Raw genomic sequence first — 18,993 nt, 5'->3', positions numbered from 1 at the left:
GTCGAGAGCAAGAACCAATCAGTGGACAGCATAGGGTCTTTATTGGTACCTGGTGATCCCTGGAGAAAGTCAGGAATACCCTGGTGGGTATTCCTGGTGGGTGGATCAATGTAAATTTTATTAGAGGACATGAACAAGAGCTGCACGGGACAGTCAGGATGGGTAGATTGTGATGTGCCTTGTTGGAAGGAACATCCCGTACTCAAATCCATTTAAGCATATGAATAAAAGAAGTGTAAGCAAAGTTAGTCATAGGTGAGACCTTAGGGGAGAAAGTTCATTACCAACTAGGGGGAGGGGCGATCATGGGAGTCTTCCTAGAGGAGGTACCATTTGAACTGAACTTTAAAAGACAGGTAAGAATTCAACAGGTGAAGAGTCAGAAGGAGGGAGCTGCCTAAAGCAGAGGGGACAGTGGCCATCAAGGTGAGAAGGTGAGCAGAGGTTGGGGCAATTGGCAAAGACTGCAAGCAGTTCACTCTGGTTCAGGCCCAGAAAAGTTGTAGCAACAATGTTGCTAGCAGCTGTTGTGGGGGTGAAAGACCAACAGCAAAAGCACACAGAAGGGCTGTCAGCACAAATTCCTTGATCTGCTTTTCTAAGGAAAGCAACTTTAAGGTGTTAACAATCTCACTTTAATCAAACATACGTATATCATTCACTTAGTTCAGGGGGAAAAGCCAGCGCCTTGAACTTCAGAGAAAATACAAACAGAGACAATATAAACAGACCAAATCACAATATGTAGTTACCAGAGAAGCACCAACATCTGGGTTTTTTCAAAACCAGGGGGCTCCGTCGACTACCCAGAGTCTCATCTGGTCAAATCACACGACGCTCTTCCAGTGAGTGAGAGCCCTAAGCAAAACGCTTACCTCTGAGTTTATATACCCTGTTCAGGGTCAAAGATGTCACAACCATGGGACTCAAACCTATGTGAACTAGGCTTTCCCTTGAGGTAAGCAGGTCATCAAAGACTCCCCATTTAATCAAAGAAACAAAAGCCAGACTCATCAAAGACACTTGATTACCTAAGTGCTCCAAAAGAGAAAACAGTAAAAAAGTCCCACCTTAATTACCAATACAGAAGTGTATGGGAGTAGTATGAAATAAGAGGAAAATAGGATGGCATTGGATGCCTTCCATGGTAGTTAGCTGTGGTCCTTTTTTTCTTCAGCTGGTAAACACAGACAAACACATCAGTAAACAATGTACTAGAGTACAAACACGGGATGGACTGAATTGAAGAAAGAGACTTGGATTTTAATTCTGACACTGACACAAAACCTCTGTAAACGTGGATCCATCCTCTAATGCCTCTGAGCTTGTTTTTGCATTTTTGAGTGGTGATAATAATTCCTGTATTAACTACCCAACACAAGATTGTTTCCAGGAAAGCACTTTATAAACTTTAATGTGCACCCTAAATGTGAGTTATTTTTATTAATTACAACTAATATATTAACTACAACTAATACGTCAGTCAGCAAAGGCATACTGTGGAGTAGTAGATTGTGGGACGGCCTGGGAGTCAGGAAGATCTGCATTCAAGTATTTCCTTTGGCAGGGACTAGCCATATGCCCACGTTTATTGGTGGTCTCACCCAAAGGAGTGGGAGCTCCATGAGAGCAAGGGCTATCTCACCTTTTCTGTTTGGGTCCCTAGAACTTAACCCTTAGTAGACATTTAATAATGTTCATCCATCCATCCATTCATTCAAGCCACTTAACATGTCGATGCCTCAGGCAATTTTCTAAGACTATAAATTTTAGGGTTGTGGCTGACACGCATTAATGCAGAGATCCTTACATGGATGGAATCACAGGTCTGCACCAAAAAGAACAAAAAAACCCTAGCAAACTGTCCAAGAACCACACGTATCACGGTAGATTTTATGTTTTTATCTTAGGGTGAAAATATAAGAAATGTACATCCCAACAATGTCAGGGGACATTTTTATTTTGCAATCTTTGTTATCTGCTTGCATAGAAGGATAGAGCACTGGACCTGGGAACAGGAGGACCCAGGTTCAGATCCATCTCAGATACTTGACAGCCAAGGGATCCTGGGTAAGTAAGTCATGGTGGGATCATACAGTGACGTGGAAGGAATTTCAGAAGTGATCTTGTCCACCTCGCCCACTACTCCCCACCACCTAACCCTACTTCTTGGGGTTTCTATGAGGATCAGATGCAAACACGTCTGTGAAATTCCATAAACGTGTGTTATTACTATTGCAATGCCCTCCTCTCCTCCCCCTCACCCATTTCTTTCAGTGGCGAGCTCACACAAATCAACCACCATAACAACAACCGCCACGATCATGACAACAATAATAAACATATTCAGGGAATCTCTTATGTGCTTTCCATCTAAAGTTGAGTCTGGCGTCACGATTTACTCAGTAGTGAGCTGTTAACCACTCTGAGTCATAAACTCCCTCATCTTTCCTTGTCTTCCTGGCTTTTAAAGTAATTTAAAATGAATAATTTTAAAAACTTTTGAAACAGCAAATTCCCTCCTCCACCTCTCCTCACCATTCTCCCTCCCCTTCTTCTTTTCATGAGAATAGTAATAACTCACATTGGCAAATGGGCTTTTAGAAAAAAAAATGCTGGTTATGTGTGTTCATATCATCCCCAGTACTAAACTCTGACAAATATCATTGGACAAAGAGAAAGCCTGCTGAGCTGGTGGAGTCAGGAAGGGCCTGGAGTTTGAACCTCTCTTCCCATCCTTACTGGTGGTGATCTTTGGGGTATTCAAATTAATTCTCCAAGCTTCATTTTCCTGCACTGCAAAATAGGGATAAAAATACCTAGGGTATCTATCTCAAAAGGTTGTCATGAGGCTCAAATCAATGGGATGGATTTGTGGGATTTCTTCCAGGCCCTTCGTTATGTATGTAATAGACTTTGTAAACCTTAAAGCAAGCAATACTAGATAAATATCGGCTATTTTCTGCACCCTCTCTGCCTCATCCCCCAGTATTCTCTCCCTTCTGGAATGACCTTGTATTCACTTATCTGCATATGGGTTATATGCCTTTAATAGATTGGAAGCACCTCAGGGGCAGGCCTTGTTTTGGTTTTATCATCACCTCCCCAGCGAGAGGCAGGGTGATTTACTGGTTGGAAGTCCAGCCAGTCTTGGAGTCTTCCAGTAAAGCCTAGAAAAATGACACCACCCTCTCAATGCCTTCCAGGCAACTCTCTCAAACTCTCTAGGAAATACCTCAAAAAGGAAACCATGGAACCTGGAACATAGCTAAGTGTTTAAGAAACATTTGGTAAATTGAACAAATTGTAAGGACCTGTCTTTCATTTTTGTACCCCAGCCCATCTTTTGCCATCTAGCACAGATTCTTTCACCTAGCAGGGTTCTTTGCCAATATTTTGCATTAAATTTTGTTTCAAATTCAATTCACCAAACTCAAATTTCAGTTTCATTGAATCAAACTGAACTTCAGGGAGTTGCTAAGGCTTCCATGTTTTCTCAGTGGTATTTTTGAAGTGGCAGAGGGTGGATGTTTCTGGAACTGAGTTTTGAGGAGCTGGGATTGTGACTGAAGCAGAATATGAGTTTTCATGGATGCAGATGAAAGGGAAATTGATACAGAATCTTACCAGCCGAGTGTCGTGGAGGGAAGGTAGTGAAAAGAAAAAAGGTAGGGGAGGAGGAGAGGGGACAGAACAGGACAACATAATTGAAAACCTAACTACAATAAATATTACTTAAGCACTAAATTACTGGCACTCTGCTAGGTGCTAGAGACACCAGGACACCGGCTAACAGTCTCTGTCATTATTTCTGCTGAGTAAACAACGACTGAGTACAATACATACGCAAAGTAAATGCAAAATGATTTTTGAGGGGGCTAACAAAGTCAGGGGTGGGAGGAGGCAGGAGGAGGAGGGCTTCGGAGATTCGAAGGGACGTAAGAATTTAAGACATAGAAGGGGCTTTAGCAATCCCTTGATACCGATGCCCTTGCGTTACAGATGAAGAAACTCTGGAGCTCACAAGTAAGCAGAGTTGGCAGCGGAGCCCACATCCCCCTGCATTCCAAATCCAGTACTATATACGAGATAAAGATCTAACAGTATTAATAAAGAAATACTAAAGAATGTAAAAAGAAAATAAAGAAACAATATAAAAGAAAATGTAAATAAAGAAAAGGCATCTGCCCTTGGTCGTCGGCACCTGGTGAATTTGAATCACCAGCCTTACTATGTATTATTAGTATTAGTCTTCGATTCCCTGGGACCTCTTCTGCCCTGATTACTGTCCAATGCAAAAAGCATTGGCTGCAGAGATGCCAAGAAGGAAAGGACACTTGGCTGAAGGCCCTAACCTACCAGTGTGTGTGTGTGTGTGTGTGTGTGTGTGTGTGTGTGTGTGTGTGTGTTGGAGTGGGGGAGGGGGTGTCCCCTCCCAACATGTAGGGGGGCTTCTATTGGACTTGTCACTGGTCTCCTCCCCCTTTTTTTGCATGCCCTTCCTTTAGCCTCGCCTCCCTCTGCAGCACACCTCCCCAGCCTCCCCTCCCCCACTCCCTGGTCCTGCCCCTTCCCTCCCTCCTCTCCCCTCCCCCCACCCCTTTCGGACTCCCAGCCCCGGACTAAGCACCCGGCTCCCTTGGGACTACAACTCCCAGCGTGCCACGCTCCCGCGCAGGTCGCGGCTGATTGGGCAGAGGGACTTGTATTTGGAGCTGGACATGTGGTTGCTGCTGCTCCTGGGCTGCTGCTGAACTGTGTGTGTATGTGTGTGTGTGTGCGCGCGGAGAGGGGAGCACTCGCTCCGCGGGCTATGAGGAGAGGTAAGTGCTCTCTGGACCCTCGGGCTTCCACGGGGGGAGGGGGCGCCTGGCCCAGCCCCCCCCTCCCAGCCCCCTCCCCACTCCCAGACCCCCATTGCAAAGCAGAGCAAAACAGACCAAAGCCACTCTGCCCATCGCACCCCACCCCCTCATGCACTCCCCAGTCTCGGGAGCGTGGGATCCAGGGCAAGAACTTGTACAGCTACCTGGAGAGATGATGCACCTGGGGGATGTGCCTGACACGATCAGGATTGTGGAGGATGGAGATGGGGAGGGGAGGGAAGAGTGGCAGAGTTAGTTTGGCAAGCTGATTTGGACAAGTCCGAGGTGCCCTTGCCCACCACCTCCACTCCACCCCACCTCCTCTTATTCTTATCCTCGTGCGGGACTCCAGCTGAAAACTCCAAGTTTTATTGGCTCGAGTCTTCTCTGGAGTGTCCCAGCGTCAAGTTTCTTTTTCTTTCCCCCATGCGCTGTCAGTGCAGAAGTAAGTCATCTGGCCGAAGTGGAGGACCAGTTGCCTTTTCTCTTAACATTTTTTTCTTCTCTATCCCACCTCTCCCCACCCCGCTGTTGCCACCTTCCCTGCTTCTCGAACTTCCTCCCCTGTGCCCTTGGCCCCCAACCCCCCACTCCAGCGACACCCCCGGACAGGACCTCTGTCCTCCTCGACCAAAGGTCACTTGCCAACTTTGGGGCCATGGGGCCATCTCTGAGAGCTGGAAGTGGGGTCTGAGTGAGTTTAAGTCCGATGGCTTGTGTGGGACCGCTCCAGGTTTGGAAGGAGGCTCCCCTGATTCTTTTCTGATATGGCCCTTCCCTGCCTGGGAAAAGACGACAGAGACAGAGACAGACAGACAGACAGAGAAGAAAGAGACAGACACAGAGAGAGAAAGATGGAGAGAGACAGAGACACACAGACACACAGAAGAGAGATACAGAGAAGAGATGGAGATAAAGAGAGACAAAGAGACAGACAACAGAGATACAGAGAAGAGAGAGATAAAGAGAGACAGAGAAGAGAGACAGACAGAGAGATACAGAGACAGAGAAGAGAGAGATACAGAAGAGAGAGAGACAGAGATAAAGAGAGACAGAGAGAGAAGACAGAGAGACACAAAAGAAAGAGAGAGAGAGAGAGAGAGAGAGAGAGAGAGAGAGAGAGAGAGAGAGAGAGACTGACTCACCAACATCCTGTACTTTTCACTTAGGTGAAAAAAAAAAAAAAGTACTTTTCCCTGATCCTTTTCTGATATAGTCTTTCCCCTGCCTTGGAAAAGACTTTTGAGAGACAGAGACAGACAAGGGAGAGACAGAAAGAGACAAAGAGAGAGATAGACAAAGAGAGACAGAAACAGAGAGAGAGAAAAGAAAGTCACTTATGCCTGTACTTTTCACTTAGGTGAGAAAAAAGTACTTTTCCCTTATTCTTTTCTGATATAGTCCTTCCCCTGCCTGGAAAAAGACTATTTACTGGGGGGGGGGGGGGGCAGGGAGGGGGAAGGGAGAAAGAGAGAAGGAGAGAGAGAACCAACATCCTGTACTTTTTACTCAGGTGAAAAAAAGTACTTTTCCCACCTAATTCTACACCCAGGAATGCCTGTTGTGAACTGTTGGGTCCCAGAAATGACTTTAGTACCACATGAATGATCAGATGTTGAGGGTTGTGAATGAGGGTGCAAAATCTGTCTACACCCATCTCTCTCTTTCACACACACACACACACACACACACACACACTTCTTACACGTGTCTTTCTTTCTTCATTTTAAGTATTGGGAGGCTAAGTTGAATATCATAATGAAAGAAATAAGCGATGGGGTGGGCGGGCCACAAGCTATTTGTATCCTGAAATGTCAGCTCATCACCAAAGTTAGAAACCAGCTGATTCAGGAGATCTCAAATTGTCCTGATTTAGATTTCATTTGGCACTTTTTAAAAATTAAATGGAATTTGCTTCCTGTTAAACAGTCTGAAACCTGTGCTTTCTTTTCTTTTTATTAATATTGATATATTTTCTTTGTACATATCAGTAGCTTTCCAATAAACAACTACCCCCTCTTCCATAGAACCTTCCCATAAAACAAAACGAAAAAATGCCAGACAGTCCAATATTGGGACTGACAGACAGCACATAGAACTTTGCATTCTAAGAGTTTGCCGTTTCTAAATAGAAATGAAAGATGTGTCTTAACTTCAGTAGTGTGTAAGTGACATTGGCCATTGTATTTGACCTGAATTCTGTTTTTTGAATTGTCTTCATCTCTATTATTACAGTAATTGCCTGTATATAATAATTTCATTTTCTATAACAAGTTCTTTTGATTCTTCCCCTCTTCCCCCCCACCTTGAAATCCATACTTTCTCTATTAGACTTTCAAAAGGCAAACTTTTTATCCCAACAGCCAAGACTAGAAGAGAAACTCTCCCCCACTGCCCATTTGTAATGGCCATTGCCCTGGTCACTTATCACAATACATTTCTTTCTCTGTGTGTGTGTGTGTATGTGTGTGTGTGTGTGTGTGTGAATATATGTGTGTATGTGTACGTGTGTATATGAGTGTGAGTTTGTTATGTGACTGTACGTGCATGTATGTGAGTGTGTATGTGAGTATATGTGTCTGAGTGAGTACGTGTGCGTGTGTGTGTGTGAGCATGTGTACACAGATGCTGATGTCTAGAACTTTATCTCTTCTCCGTCTCTTTCCCTCATGTAGTAGGTGTGCTGTTGGGTACACAGAAGTGGGGTTTTTTTCCCTTCTGGGCATCAGACTGGGTTTGTGTGAGTTGAAGGTATCAGCCCCATCTGTCATCTGCCAGGATTTAAAGCCCCAATCAAATTCCTACAGGCCACTCCAGCTGGATTTAGTTGGAGAAAGGTTGGAGGGATTCTGATCCAGGCCGAACCCGAGGCTAAACAGTGCTCAGGAGAAAGTTGTACCTCAGGCAGGTTAGAATAGGGGGCTCCAAGGTGGTCATGGACTCATCGCCACATAGAAGCTCCTTTTGCTGAATTATGGTGGGCTTTGGGGAAGGAGACAAGAGGGGAAAGGGATAAAGGAGGGTTTTCTAAATGTGATGCACTGACAGTTTTCTTTTGAGAACCAGCGACTTCCCCTCCTGAGGACCATTCTGCAAAAGGTGAGGGGAAAGAGGGCTCTATCAGGGCCCTGAAATCCAGGTAACAAGTTTTAGTAGCCTTTGAAGAGCTCCTGGTGGCCTTAGACACTGGCAGGCACAAAGCAAGTCTGTCCATTTCTTTGCATGTGATTTTTACCCCCAGAGTCTCTTCAGTGGTATGGGGGTAATTCAACCTCTTTGTCCAGGACACTGCCTAAAAATACATTTTTGCCTTCTGAACGTCCATCAGTAGCAATTCAGCCTGGCCCTAGACATTTATAATGGTGATGCCTGGGCTTAGGTTGGGTGAGGTGTGTATATTATGTCTCGGGTGTCATTCGAGGAAAGGATTAAATAAATAGATAGCCAGAACTAATAGTTTCCATTTCTTGAACAAGTTCATGTTTCCCTGCTTGAGTTTGTAATAGTTGCATCCTGCAGAATGGAGTCCAAAGAATCTTTTTTCTGGGGGGCAGGAGGGGGCAGTGGGCAGTGGAGACAGGAGGGGGGGAGAGAGCAAGGAGGGGTGGAGAGAGGGGGAGAGAGAGAGAGAGAGAGAGAGAAAGGCGAAGAGAGACAGAGAAAGAAAGAGATGGGGACGGGGAGAGAGAGAGAGGGAGAGAAAGGGAGAGAGGAGACGGAGAACGACAGAGAGACAGAGAGGGAGTGAAAGGGAGAGGAGAGAGACAGGGAGAAAGAGGGAGAGGAGAGACAGAGACAGAGAGGGAGAGAAAGGGAGAGAAGAGAGAGACAGAGACAGAGAAAGGGGGAGAGAGAAAGGGAGAGAGAAGAGAGAGAGAGAGAGAGAGAGAGAGAGAGAGAGAGAGAGAGAGAGGTGGAAAGGGAGAGAAAGAAAGGGGGAGAGGGGAAGAAATAGAGAGGGAGAGAAGAGAGAGAGAGTCAGAGAGAGAGAGAAGCATAAAGCTTGGACATTTCTAAGAAGACAGTGGTGACTGTATGGTTGCCTCTACTGTGAAAACCTATTACTTTCCTGCATAGTCATGTAAAGGGGTTTGCTAATTGACCATGCCGTAACCACAGAGGGAGATTGCTTCACCTCCAGCCCTGGGAACTTTGTTCAAGGACTAGGCTCAAGGAGAGACTCCTTCTTGATGAAAGCTTGTCCATCCCAGAGCTCCCCGCTAAAGCCTAGACCTCTCACTTGCTTTCTCCCAGGTACAAAAGAGCCAGAAACCTCATTTTGGAGTCCAGGGGAACAGTAGCCAAAGGCTGTTTGGAGGGAGATAGTGACACCGTACAGAGTGGGGAGGAGGGGAGGGAAAAACGAAACATCGATTCGGTGTGTGTTTTCCTTTTCTGAGAGAGGTGCCAAAAAAAGAAAAAAACAGCCTCTGCCGTTCCCAGACTCCCAGGGGCTTCCTTTCCCGTCCCAGGGATGGTGCTAGGGGTAGTGAGCCCAAGTGAGCAGGTACCACGCACGCACGCTGTAGCTTTAAAAAGTCAGCCATGAGACTGAAGGCAGTTGGTGCAGCTCCTGTGTGAGAGTCCCAGCGTCACGTTGGCTCGGGGCCAGTCAGCTCTCCTCTCTCTGTGTGAAATTGTGCCTCCTTTTGAATTTCTTTGCCAGCCCACTTTATGAAAGAAAACACTGGGGTTTCTTGGGCCGATATTGACAAGCTTATTTTTTTTTAATGATCCATTTTAGTTGCTTCTAGGTAGGTTTGCTTTTTGACCCTTTTGAAAAAAAAAATTTCTCCCAGAGAAATGACAGTATAGTGGGGCTTTTTTGAAAAGTAGCATCATAGTGATACTTAAAAAAATACAAAAGGCCCACCTTCCCCCTCCCACCCCCCAGGTACCCCATCCCTTGTTTCCTAAAGATGATGTGAAAATGGTGACTATAATCAATTTCCAAATGAAATGAAATCATCCTTCTGGGGTTGGCCAAGTGGCCTGATCTCTTTTGGTCTTTTCTGTATTGAGGTTTGTGTGTATTAATAGATTTAACATAGAGTGATCAAAGGAGTCATTTACTAACTGAAAGTTGTGTATATGTTTGTGTGTGTGTATTTACATGCATAGAACAGAGAAACCCGACGCTCATAGCAGATTTGCTATTCCATGGTGGGGGGGCGGTGCGTCCTCTTCTTTGGCAGGGCTCCTCTTCTAGAGGTGGCATCTTATGAATCTCCTCTAAAGGATGTTCTTGTCAGATGAGGTGGGACCCCCTACCCACACCACCATCCCTCCCAGAAGTGGGAGTGGAATTTTATTTAAGCAAATTGATTCACTAGAGAAGAGAGAAAAATATCCTCCTGGGTCAGTTTCTAGCAGTTTTACTGTGTGTGTGTGTGTTTTTAATTGGCTCACACTGATTCTGATTCTCCCCCTCTCCCTTTATCCACCCTCGCTGAACAGCAATGGGTGACCCTGTGAGGTTGTCGTGGTCAGTTGAGCGGCTAAGCCCCCTTCCCCACAACCCAGGGGCTCCCTGACATGTTTGTGGGCTCGAAGTACCCTCCTCAGCATAGCCATCTCACGCATAGGCACTTGAGGCTTTCACGAGGAATAAGTGAGAAAGGGAATATTTGCTGACAGAAACTTAAAGGGAGAAGGGGTGGGGGGACCCCCTTGGGAGTAGCACAGAGCAGTTATAGTGAATACCATGATGACAGTGGGAGGGGGATGGAGGTGGGGGAAGATCCCAGTTGCTGTTGACTCATTGATGTGGCCCTGGCACCCACATTAGGAAGCCTTTACCCACGAGCATGGCACATATTTGTGGTCTGGGGCATGATGTGTTTGCTAGAGGCCTGCCAAGGTCCAAAGGAAGGGATGCCGTTCTATATAGAAGCACCAATAAGCAGATTCACACTTCTGCTGGACTTTAATCAGTTCCCTCCAGGTTTTGAGGGAAGTAGGTGTTTCCATAAACACTTCAACTGCTTATCCTCCCAACAGATAACAGCTTGGTGTTTCTGATGCCGAATAAATGCTGTCCTTCCTCACTTTCTAGTTATTAACACAAGATTATTTTTGGTTTTTTCTCTCCCCTCCCCCTCTCCCATCCCAACCCCCTACTTTATTGATTAGTTGTTGGAATAAGAGAAGACCGAGGCTTTCCAATGTACCCACTTGACTTGGAAAACAAGGAGAACGGCTCTGTCGGTGTTCAAAAGTAAGTAAGTGACTCCCAGATTTTGTGCCAGCCACGGAAGGATGGCCAGGGTTTCCCTTTGGGTGCCTCCTGCACAGTGTCCAGAAAGCATATTTCAGTGGTCATCTTCACTGGCCTTCCAACAAGGTCATCTTGTAGTCACCTCCTCTGTATGCCAGCCCCAAGTCAGAGATGCCCCAGATTTACTAAAATGGGCATCTGGCATTGGGGCACAAAGATGCCAAGGCTCCTGGAGTATTTCAGCCCTGCAGCCTGCTTATCAAACATAAGCATCCTGCCCAAAGAAACTGTGCAAGAACCACCCAGTGGAGAAGGCTTCTGGGGATCAGGATAAATGGAGGGAGGGAGGGAGGGAGTCTTGGTTTTTATGAAACTCACCACTTCATAACTCTCAGAGCTGGGAATGTGGTCAACAAGGGGGAAGAAAAAAGCTACAGAAAAAATTCTTTAAAAGTGTCCCGGTTTGTCAGAAATTTTATCAACTGCCTCTAGGAAACAAAGACCTGTTACTGGATACTGTATACAGTGTTTTACTTAGCACTTTGAAAACTCCAGCCTACCTCTCCAGGCTTTTATTTCCCCTCACATTACTGTCCTTCACACATTCTATGCTCCAACCAAACTGGTCTATTTCCTATTCCTCACACAGGTCACTTCATCTCCTGTCTCCATCCCTTTGCATAGGTCATACCCCCCTGCCTGGAGTGCCCTCCCTTTAGAATCCCTCATTTCCTTCAAGGCTCAGCTCAAAATACCACCTCCCACATGAGATCTCTCCTGATCCCCCAGCTGATAATGGCCCCTCCAAAATCCACGGGATCCTAGCTGTAGAGGTGGAAGGGACCTCAGAGACCATCTAGTCCAGCCCCCTCATTTGACAGGTGAGGTAACTGAGGACCTGAGGGCTAAGTGAGGTGAGTGGCAGAGATGGGATTGGAACCCCGGTCCTTTGTCTTTACTTTGTCTCTGTTTCGTATTCTCTTATGTGCACGTGTTGTTTCTCTGGACAAAAAATGTAAGCTTTTTGAGGACAGAAACTGTCTGTTTGGTTGGTTTTTTGTTTGTTATTTTTTACATCACCTAGCACAGCATCTAGCACATAGTAGGTACATAGTAAATGTTTGTCAATTGATTGAAAGCTGTTGCTGTTATTTTCTTGTTTCACACGTTAAATTCCTGTTTCTTGTGAAAGATGTATGTGTATATATGACGCTTCAAAAAAATCTGTATGTATTATGTTGCATAGTATATTCAAAAATAAAATCTCACCCAAGATGGGGGGGATTAGGAGATTGTGCTAAATAGACTGAATGTCTTCATTTAGGAATTAAGCTGAAGATACAGTCAGGCTTCTGCTGGGCTGGTGACAGTAAGCTCCGGGAGGGTGGCCTTGATTTCATTTCTTTTCCCTGTGGATTCTGTTAAAACCTGCCCTTGAGTTAAAGCTTCAGAGAAAAGTAATTAAATGTAATAGAAGCTGTGACTTCTAAATGAAGACACACAGTGTGTGCTATGGATATCTGCACAGAAGGCACATTTTACTCCACAGAGAAGTTACATAAAAATACGCTTAATAAACGCTGTTTCTTTAGCACTCTGTTCATTTCTATATCAGAGCAACCCTCCCTCTCACTCTTTTCCATGAGATCAGACACTTTAGAAAGGTTAGGGGGAGGAGAAACAACAAATACAATTTTGACTTACTATCTGGATCATGGTAACAGGTCGTTGGAGGCTCATCAGCCATCCAAAAGGAAGAATTTGGGAGTAACCAGGGGTCTCTGCCCAAAAGGCCAAAGTAGCATCCTGGGCCCCTGTCAGGGCCTGACTTTTAAAGGGCCCTCCTAGTCCACCCCAGCTTGAGGGATTCTCATTGCCCAAGGCTTTGGGATATTGGAAATGTTGGTCCATCTGTTCTTTTTGCTACTTCAAGAGATAATGTGAAAATTAAAATGTTACTGAAGTCATCGAGGGAGTTACTTTCCCCGAAAATGAATATTTCTAATCAAGATGGGACCCTACAGTTCTTCTCTAAACAACTACAGGATCTAGCCTAAACTCCCTTGGGAACTAGATTGAAGGGCAATTCCAATGTATTAGAAACTAGCTTACCTGCAGCCAGGGATGCGTCACTGACTGGTCTCTGCTTCAGGTGAAACTAAGGCAGTTGCAGAATTTCAGAGCTAGAAGGGTCTCAGAAATTTTCCAGTCCAACTTAGGCCTGAAAGACAAGCGGTCATCCAGGTTGATCCTTCCCAGGGCCTTCCATTAGACTCAAAGCTCTTCACCATTCTGGTTGTCTGCTAACTCATAAATGACCTTCCTAAAATCTGGAGCCTGGGACTAAACACAATGTTTTTTGTGGCCAGCTATGGTCTGGCCAGAGCAGAGACTGAAGCAAAGTTACCATCTACGTCATAGGATTTTAGGATTGGAGATCTGGAGTCTGAAGGGGCTTCAGAGGCCATCTAGTACATTAATTTTACAGCAGAGGAAACTGAGGTCCAAAGAGGTTAAGTGACTTATCCAAGGTCATGCAGGTAGTTTGTACTGGAGGCAAGATTTGAACCTAGGTCCTCAGACTTCAGAGACAGTATGCTTTCTACTCTGCTTCCTATTCTTGGAGTTTCTCAAACTTGGCCCCAAAGTCCTCTTTGCTTATCTTCTCTTTATCCCCATCTAGAGACATAATCATTAGGGGTAGCTGGGATTGGGGAAGGGACTAGAACTATGATTTCAGTGGTATAAGGGACTCCCAGTCGAGTAAATTCCTTCAGAATTGTACCTTTTGTACAGCCTATCCTTTTAGAGAGCTTCCTAGAGCGGAGGTGTCAAACTCCACAGGAAACATTAAAATGTAATTGGGAAATGTTTGACAAAATAAATAAAAGTACAATCCCACCTAGATAATGTTTATTTGTGGTTTTCTAAGTCAATATGCAGTCCACAAGGATCGCTTTCTATTTGAGTTTGACACCACTGGCCTAAAGTGCTCAGAGGTCAAATGACTTGGCCAGGGTCACACAGCCCTATGTTTCAGAGGCAGATCTTCCCAGCTGGCTTTCTATTCCCTATACCAATGCTGCCTTTTATGGAATCGCTAACTGCCAAAATGAGTTAGGAGTTAATCTGATACCCATATGCCAAATGTGCGGTAAATTTACTAAGTGTACATCCTTGCTGGGCTGATGCTGAGAATTCACAGCTTGTCCATAATTAGAGGGAACTATGCAGCCTCAGACAGCATGTCCAAGATAAAGCCCATTTAGTACCCGTAAAACTGACCAGATGTGGGATGGAAATGAGAAGTGTGTTTTCTCTGACACATCCTGGAGGGGACCTGACCCTGACTGGTCCTACTGCTGGGACTTCTGAGGTCGTAGCTACTGTGGGTTTTTAATTGTCCCTGGAAGGATGAGAATAGCACCCTGGTCACTCAGACTTTCAGTCATGCCCTGTCTCATTGACATGCCCATTTATGATTTGTAAAATGACTTCCCTCCCCAAAACCATGCGAGGTGGGTGGTATGGGCCGTATTATCCATGTTTTACAGATGGATAAACAGACTCAGAGAACTGAAATCACTTGTTGCTGGTTAGAAAGTATGAGAACCAGGGATTTGAATTCAGCTCCCATGGCTACAAAGACAACATACCGAGATGTTTCCCTACTGGGGTCATTTCTATCATGAAAAAAAAATCATTCCAGATCAAGGCTGTGTTATTAGCTCTCTACTTTTTAAGGTGGGAGGGTGGATCTGATATCAGTAAGTGAAAGGGATTGTCTGGAAGGCGACTAGATCTTCCACTCCAGTGAAGACAAATTTCCTCTCTCTATTCATTCACCCATCCACCCACCATCTCTTCATCCATCCATCCATCTATCCATCCATCCATCCATCCATCCATCCATCCATCCATCCATCCATTCATTTATTCATAGGCATGGACATGACACCAGAGATAATTTAGTCTAACTCTCACTTGAACCAGAGCCTCTTCTACAACATTTCTGGCAAGTAGTCATTCAGCCTTTGCTGGATAACATTCCATGATGGGCAGTCCATTGCATTCTAGGATAGCTGTATTTGTTAGGAAGTTTTTTTCCTGTCATCAAAATTTAATCCACCTCCCTCAGCCTCTACCCCTTTTACCTAGTTTTGCTTGCTGAAACCAAGGCAGAATAACATTTTTGTTACTACAATAACATTTAAAAATTTTTTGTTGTTGTTCAGTTGTGTCCTACTCTCCCTGACCCCATTTGGAGTTTTCTTAGCAAAAATACTTGAGTGGTTTGCCATTTCCTTCTCCGTCTCATTTTACAGATGAGGAAACTGAGGCAAACAGTGTTAAGTGACTTGCCCAGAGTCACACGGCTAATAAGGGTCTGAGGCTGAATTTGAACTCAGGTCTTCCTGCCTCTAGGTCCAGTGCCCTATCCACTGTACCATCTAGCTGCCAACCCTTCAAATACTCTAACCCCTCAAATACTCAAAGACAATAGCTATCACCCCTCCAACCCCTCTCTCTGGCTCCTGGTTCCCAAAATATTTTATGGGTTGACCATCTACAGTTCTTGAATCAGTTTTCACATGGCAGGATTTCTAGTCCTCCCACACTTCTGGTTGACCTCCTTTGTTCATACTCCAGTTTGTTGATGTCCTTTGAACAGTGGTGCCACTAGGGTACATTATGGTAGGAATACTATCTCCTATCTGTTGGACATCATACCTCCCTTAACATAGCCCTAAGATTTCTCAAATTACGACCTTCTTCTGTGATTTACTATATGCCCACATGGTCTTGATGTGCTAATTAGCAAGAATGGGGGAGTAACACTTGAACCCATCCTCAAATGATATGGATGATTAATTTTACACCAAATATCCTAGCTATAAAACTTTGGCAATTAGTTTGAGCCGTGTGTTGCTTCATTTCCTTGCATATGATAATCATGAGGAAGTATCCCTGAGTGGATAGTTCTGAATTTTTTTTGTGGTGAAGAGAGAGCCAACTTCACTGGAATTACTGAGCAAGTATTTATTAAGTACCTACTGTGTGCCAGGCACTGGGGATTTTTAGGTACTCCAGTGGGCTCCGTGAACTTATCAATTCAGAAACTCCTTTCAGTGATGCAGCTCCATACATACATGGACACAACCTATCCATGCTTGACTACCCTCTGGAACTCTTGCTCATATCTTCCCATAACTTTGCTCCTGGGGGTCTTCCCACCATGCTGAAGGCCTTCCTTACTTAATCCTGACTCTGTGAGGATGTAGTGAAACACTCTGGACATCCATCTGTCACACCACCCTCTTGATCAACTATGATCAACTATCTTCTCTTCTTATTGTACAATTAATTCCTTGAAATTATATTTTATTCTTGTTCTTCATTAGAGTTCCTCATTGGTTATATGTTGTAGCTGACCGTTTGCAGTATACCTTTCCTTTGCTCTGTTACAATATTCATTTTTAAAAATTCTTCTGAGACAGTTATATCCTGTGTCTCACTACTATATAGGACCACCAGTAGAATGGTGCTTTTAAAAAGGTAGGCCTTTACTTTCAGGGGAAGTTTGGAGCTTTGCAGTTTCCTGAAGGCAGGAGAGCCTGCCATCTTCTTGTTCAACTCTGGGTCCAACTTGTTTACCATCTGTCCTTTCTGTCCTCATTTTAGAAGGTCATGCTCTGTAAGTTATCCATATAAATTCAGGTTAAAACCTAAACAATAGACATTTTTCATCCACTTGCTCTTTTTAGTGTGGATGGTCAGGCCAAACTCCTTTGAGTGGAGTACAGATTTCTTCCTGAAGACTTAATAATGCTCTAGAGCTTAATGTAATCAGGAGTGTCATCAGCAAAAAGGAGCATCTGGAGGACCTTAATATCTGCAGGGAATAAATATATAGGTATTTAATATTCTGTTGGAGAGATAGCATGTCCATCTATGGGCATATGCAAAATATGTATGAAGTAAATACAGGGTAATTTTTTTTTTTTGAAGTGGGGAGGCACTAGCAGCTGTGGCTATCAGAAAAGGCTTCACAGACAAAGTGGCTCTTGAGCTGAGTCTCAAAGTTGACCAAAGATGCTAAGACATGGAGATGAGAATGGAGTGCATTTCAGACATGGGGGATAGCCAGGATCCAGGCAGAGAGACAGGAGAAGCAGTTTTGTATATGAGAAGTGGCGAGAAGGGACTTCTGGAAAAGATGGCTCTCTTAATGGTGACATACCACCCAGCTTTCACATATTAATATCAGCAAAATCGTAAGATTTGCGACAGATCACAAAAAATGATGAAGAAATCCAATGAAAATTGTTTGACTCCCTGGGAACATTGGTTTTAAAAAGAAATCCTGAATACTTTATTTCAAGAAATCATAAATGACAATTGCCCAGATCTGTTAGAACCAGAAGGCAAAGTAAAGACTGAAAGATTCTCATAGTCACCTCCTGAAAGGAACCCTACCTTCCCCAAAGAAAAGATTGAGGAGTATCATAGCCAAAATCCAAAGCCTCTGCATTGAAGGAAAAATACTGCAAACATCCAGGGGAAAAAATGGTTCAAATACCAAGGAACCACAGTTAGTAAGACCTGGCAGTGACAGTTATAAATTAGAACAGATCTTGGAATGCAAAATTCCAAAAGACAAAATATATGGGTTTATAACCAAGAATAACTTAACCTGCAAAGCCAAGTGTAATCTTAGAGGGAAAAAAATAGGATCTCTGATGGTATAGAGGACTTTATGCATTTCTGATGAAAAGACCAGAGCTGAGTAGGAATTTTGAAATATAAACCCAAGTGTCCCGTGAAGCCTAGAAGGGTCAAGCAACTGGAAGGAGCTAGGTGCTAGATGATGATGTAATGCTAACATTCCAATAGAGCAGAAAAACCGAGTGTTTGGTACCTTAATGTACTGAGGGAGGTGAATGAGAGTAATAGAGAGCCTGGGAATGGCAAGTTTGAAGAGAGATAAAAGAAAGGGAGAGAAAAGGAACAAGAAGGGAGTAGAACTTGCTATTTCTCATAATTGGGGTGTGTGAGAAGAATACACAAACATGGAGGGCAAGGTTGGAAGAGAGTGGGCATCAGCCGAACCTCATTCTTATCTGAGTTGGACAAAGGAATGTTGAACACACACACATACACACACACACACACACACACACATACATATATGATACAGTTGTCTTCCCCCAATAGACTATAAGCTCCTTGAGCGCAGGGACTGTCTTTTGCCTCATAGGCACTTAATAAATGTGTATTGACTGACTGAATGATGGAATGAAATGGAGATAAGATGTCGGGGAGGAGGGTTAAAAGGAAAGATAAAACCAGGGAAGAAATAGTCATAAGCAAAACGGACTTTCCAATCCTGGAACACTGAAGAATTGGGGAAGGGGAAGGGAGTGCCTTAGATTGCTTCTTAGGACAGTTGGGGAATGGCCAGACCCATTGTTGCATATGAACATAATGGAATGTTATTGTTCTATAAGAAATGAAAAACATTAACTCTCAACCTCACACCTTCTCCCTGCCCCTGGGGCCGCTCCCTCCTGATTGGAGAGGGTGGAGAGTACACCTTAGATAACTTCTCCGAGATTCTCCATTTAAAGGCAGCAGTGCCCAGGACCCATCTCATCCCTTCCCGCCCAGCTACTCTCTTCCAGCCAGATACCCACCGCCATCCCCTTCTCAGCATTTTTTTATGTTCCCTGTTCCCCCATCAGATTGTAAGTACCTTGAAGACAGGGACTAACTTTTGCCTTTCTTTGTGTCCCCAGTGTTTAGCACTATGCCCAGCATATAGTAGGTGCTTAATTAATGTTCATTGACCTACCGGCTGATTGACACTGCTGTGTGACCCTTGCATAAGTTACTGAATCATTCACCAAGGTT

General features: G+C 44.4%; 1 protein-coding gene across 1 annotated transcript in view; it reads left to right on the top strand.

Moving 5' to 3' along the window:
- Nucleotides 1-4,755: 4,755 nt before the first annotated feature.
- SAMD13 (sterile alpha motif domain containing 13) overlaps nt 4,756-18,993 on the top strand; it is a 56,767-nt gene continuing 42,529 nt past the window's right edge. The window contains exons 1-2 of the mRNA XM_036757986.1: nt 4,756-4,823; nt 10,998-11,082. Coding sequence (XP_036613881.1) covers nt 4,766-4,823; nt 10,998-11,082 — 143 coding nt within the window. The 5' untranslated portion in view covers nt 4,756-4,765. The remainder of the gene's footprint in view (nt 4,824-10,997; nt 11,083-18,993) is intronic.

This window comes from Trichosurus vulpecula, chromosome 4 (assembly GCF_011100635.1).
Source record: "Trichosurus vulpecula isolate mTriVul1 chromosome 4, mTriVul1.pri, whole genome shotgun sequence".
Lineage (NCBI taxonomy): Eukaryota > Metazoa > Chordata > Mammalia > Diprotodontia > Phalangeridae > Trichosurus > Trichosurus vulpecula.
The sequence above is the reverse complement of the archived record's forward strand: the minus strand, read 5'-3'. Positions and strand labels throughout refer to the sequence as shown.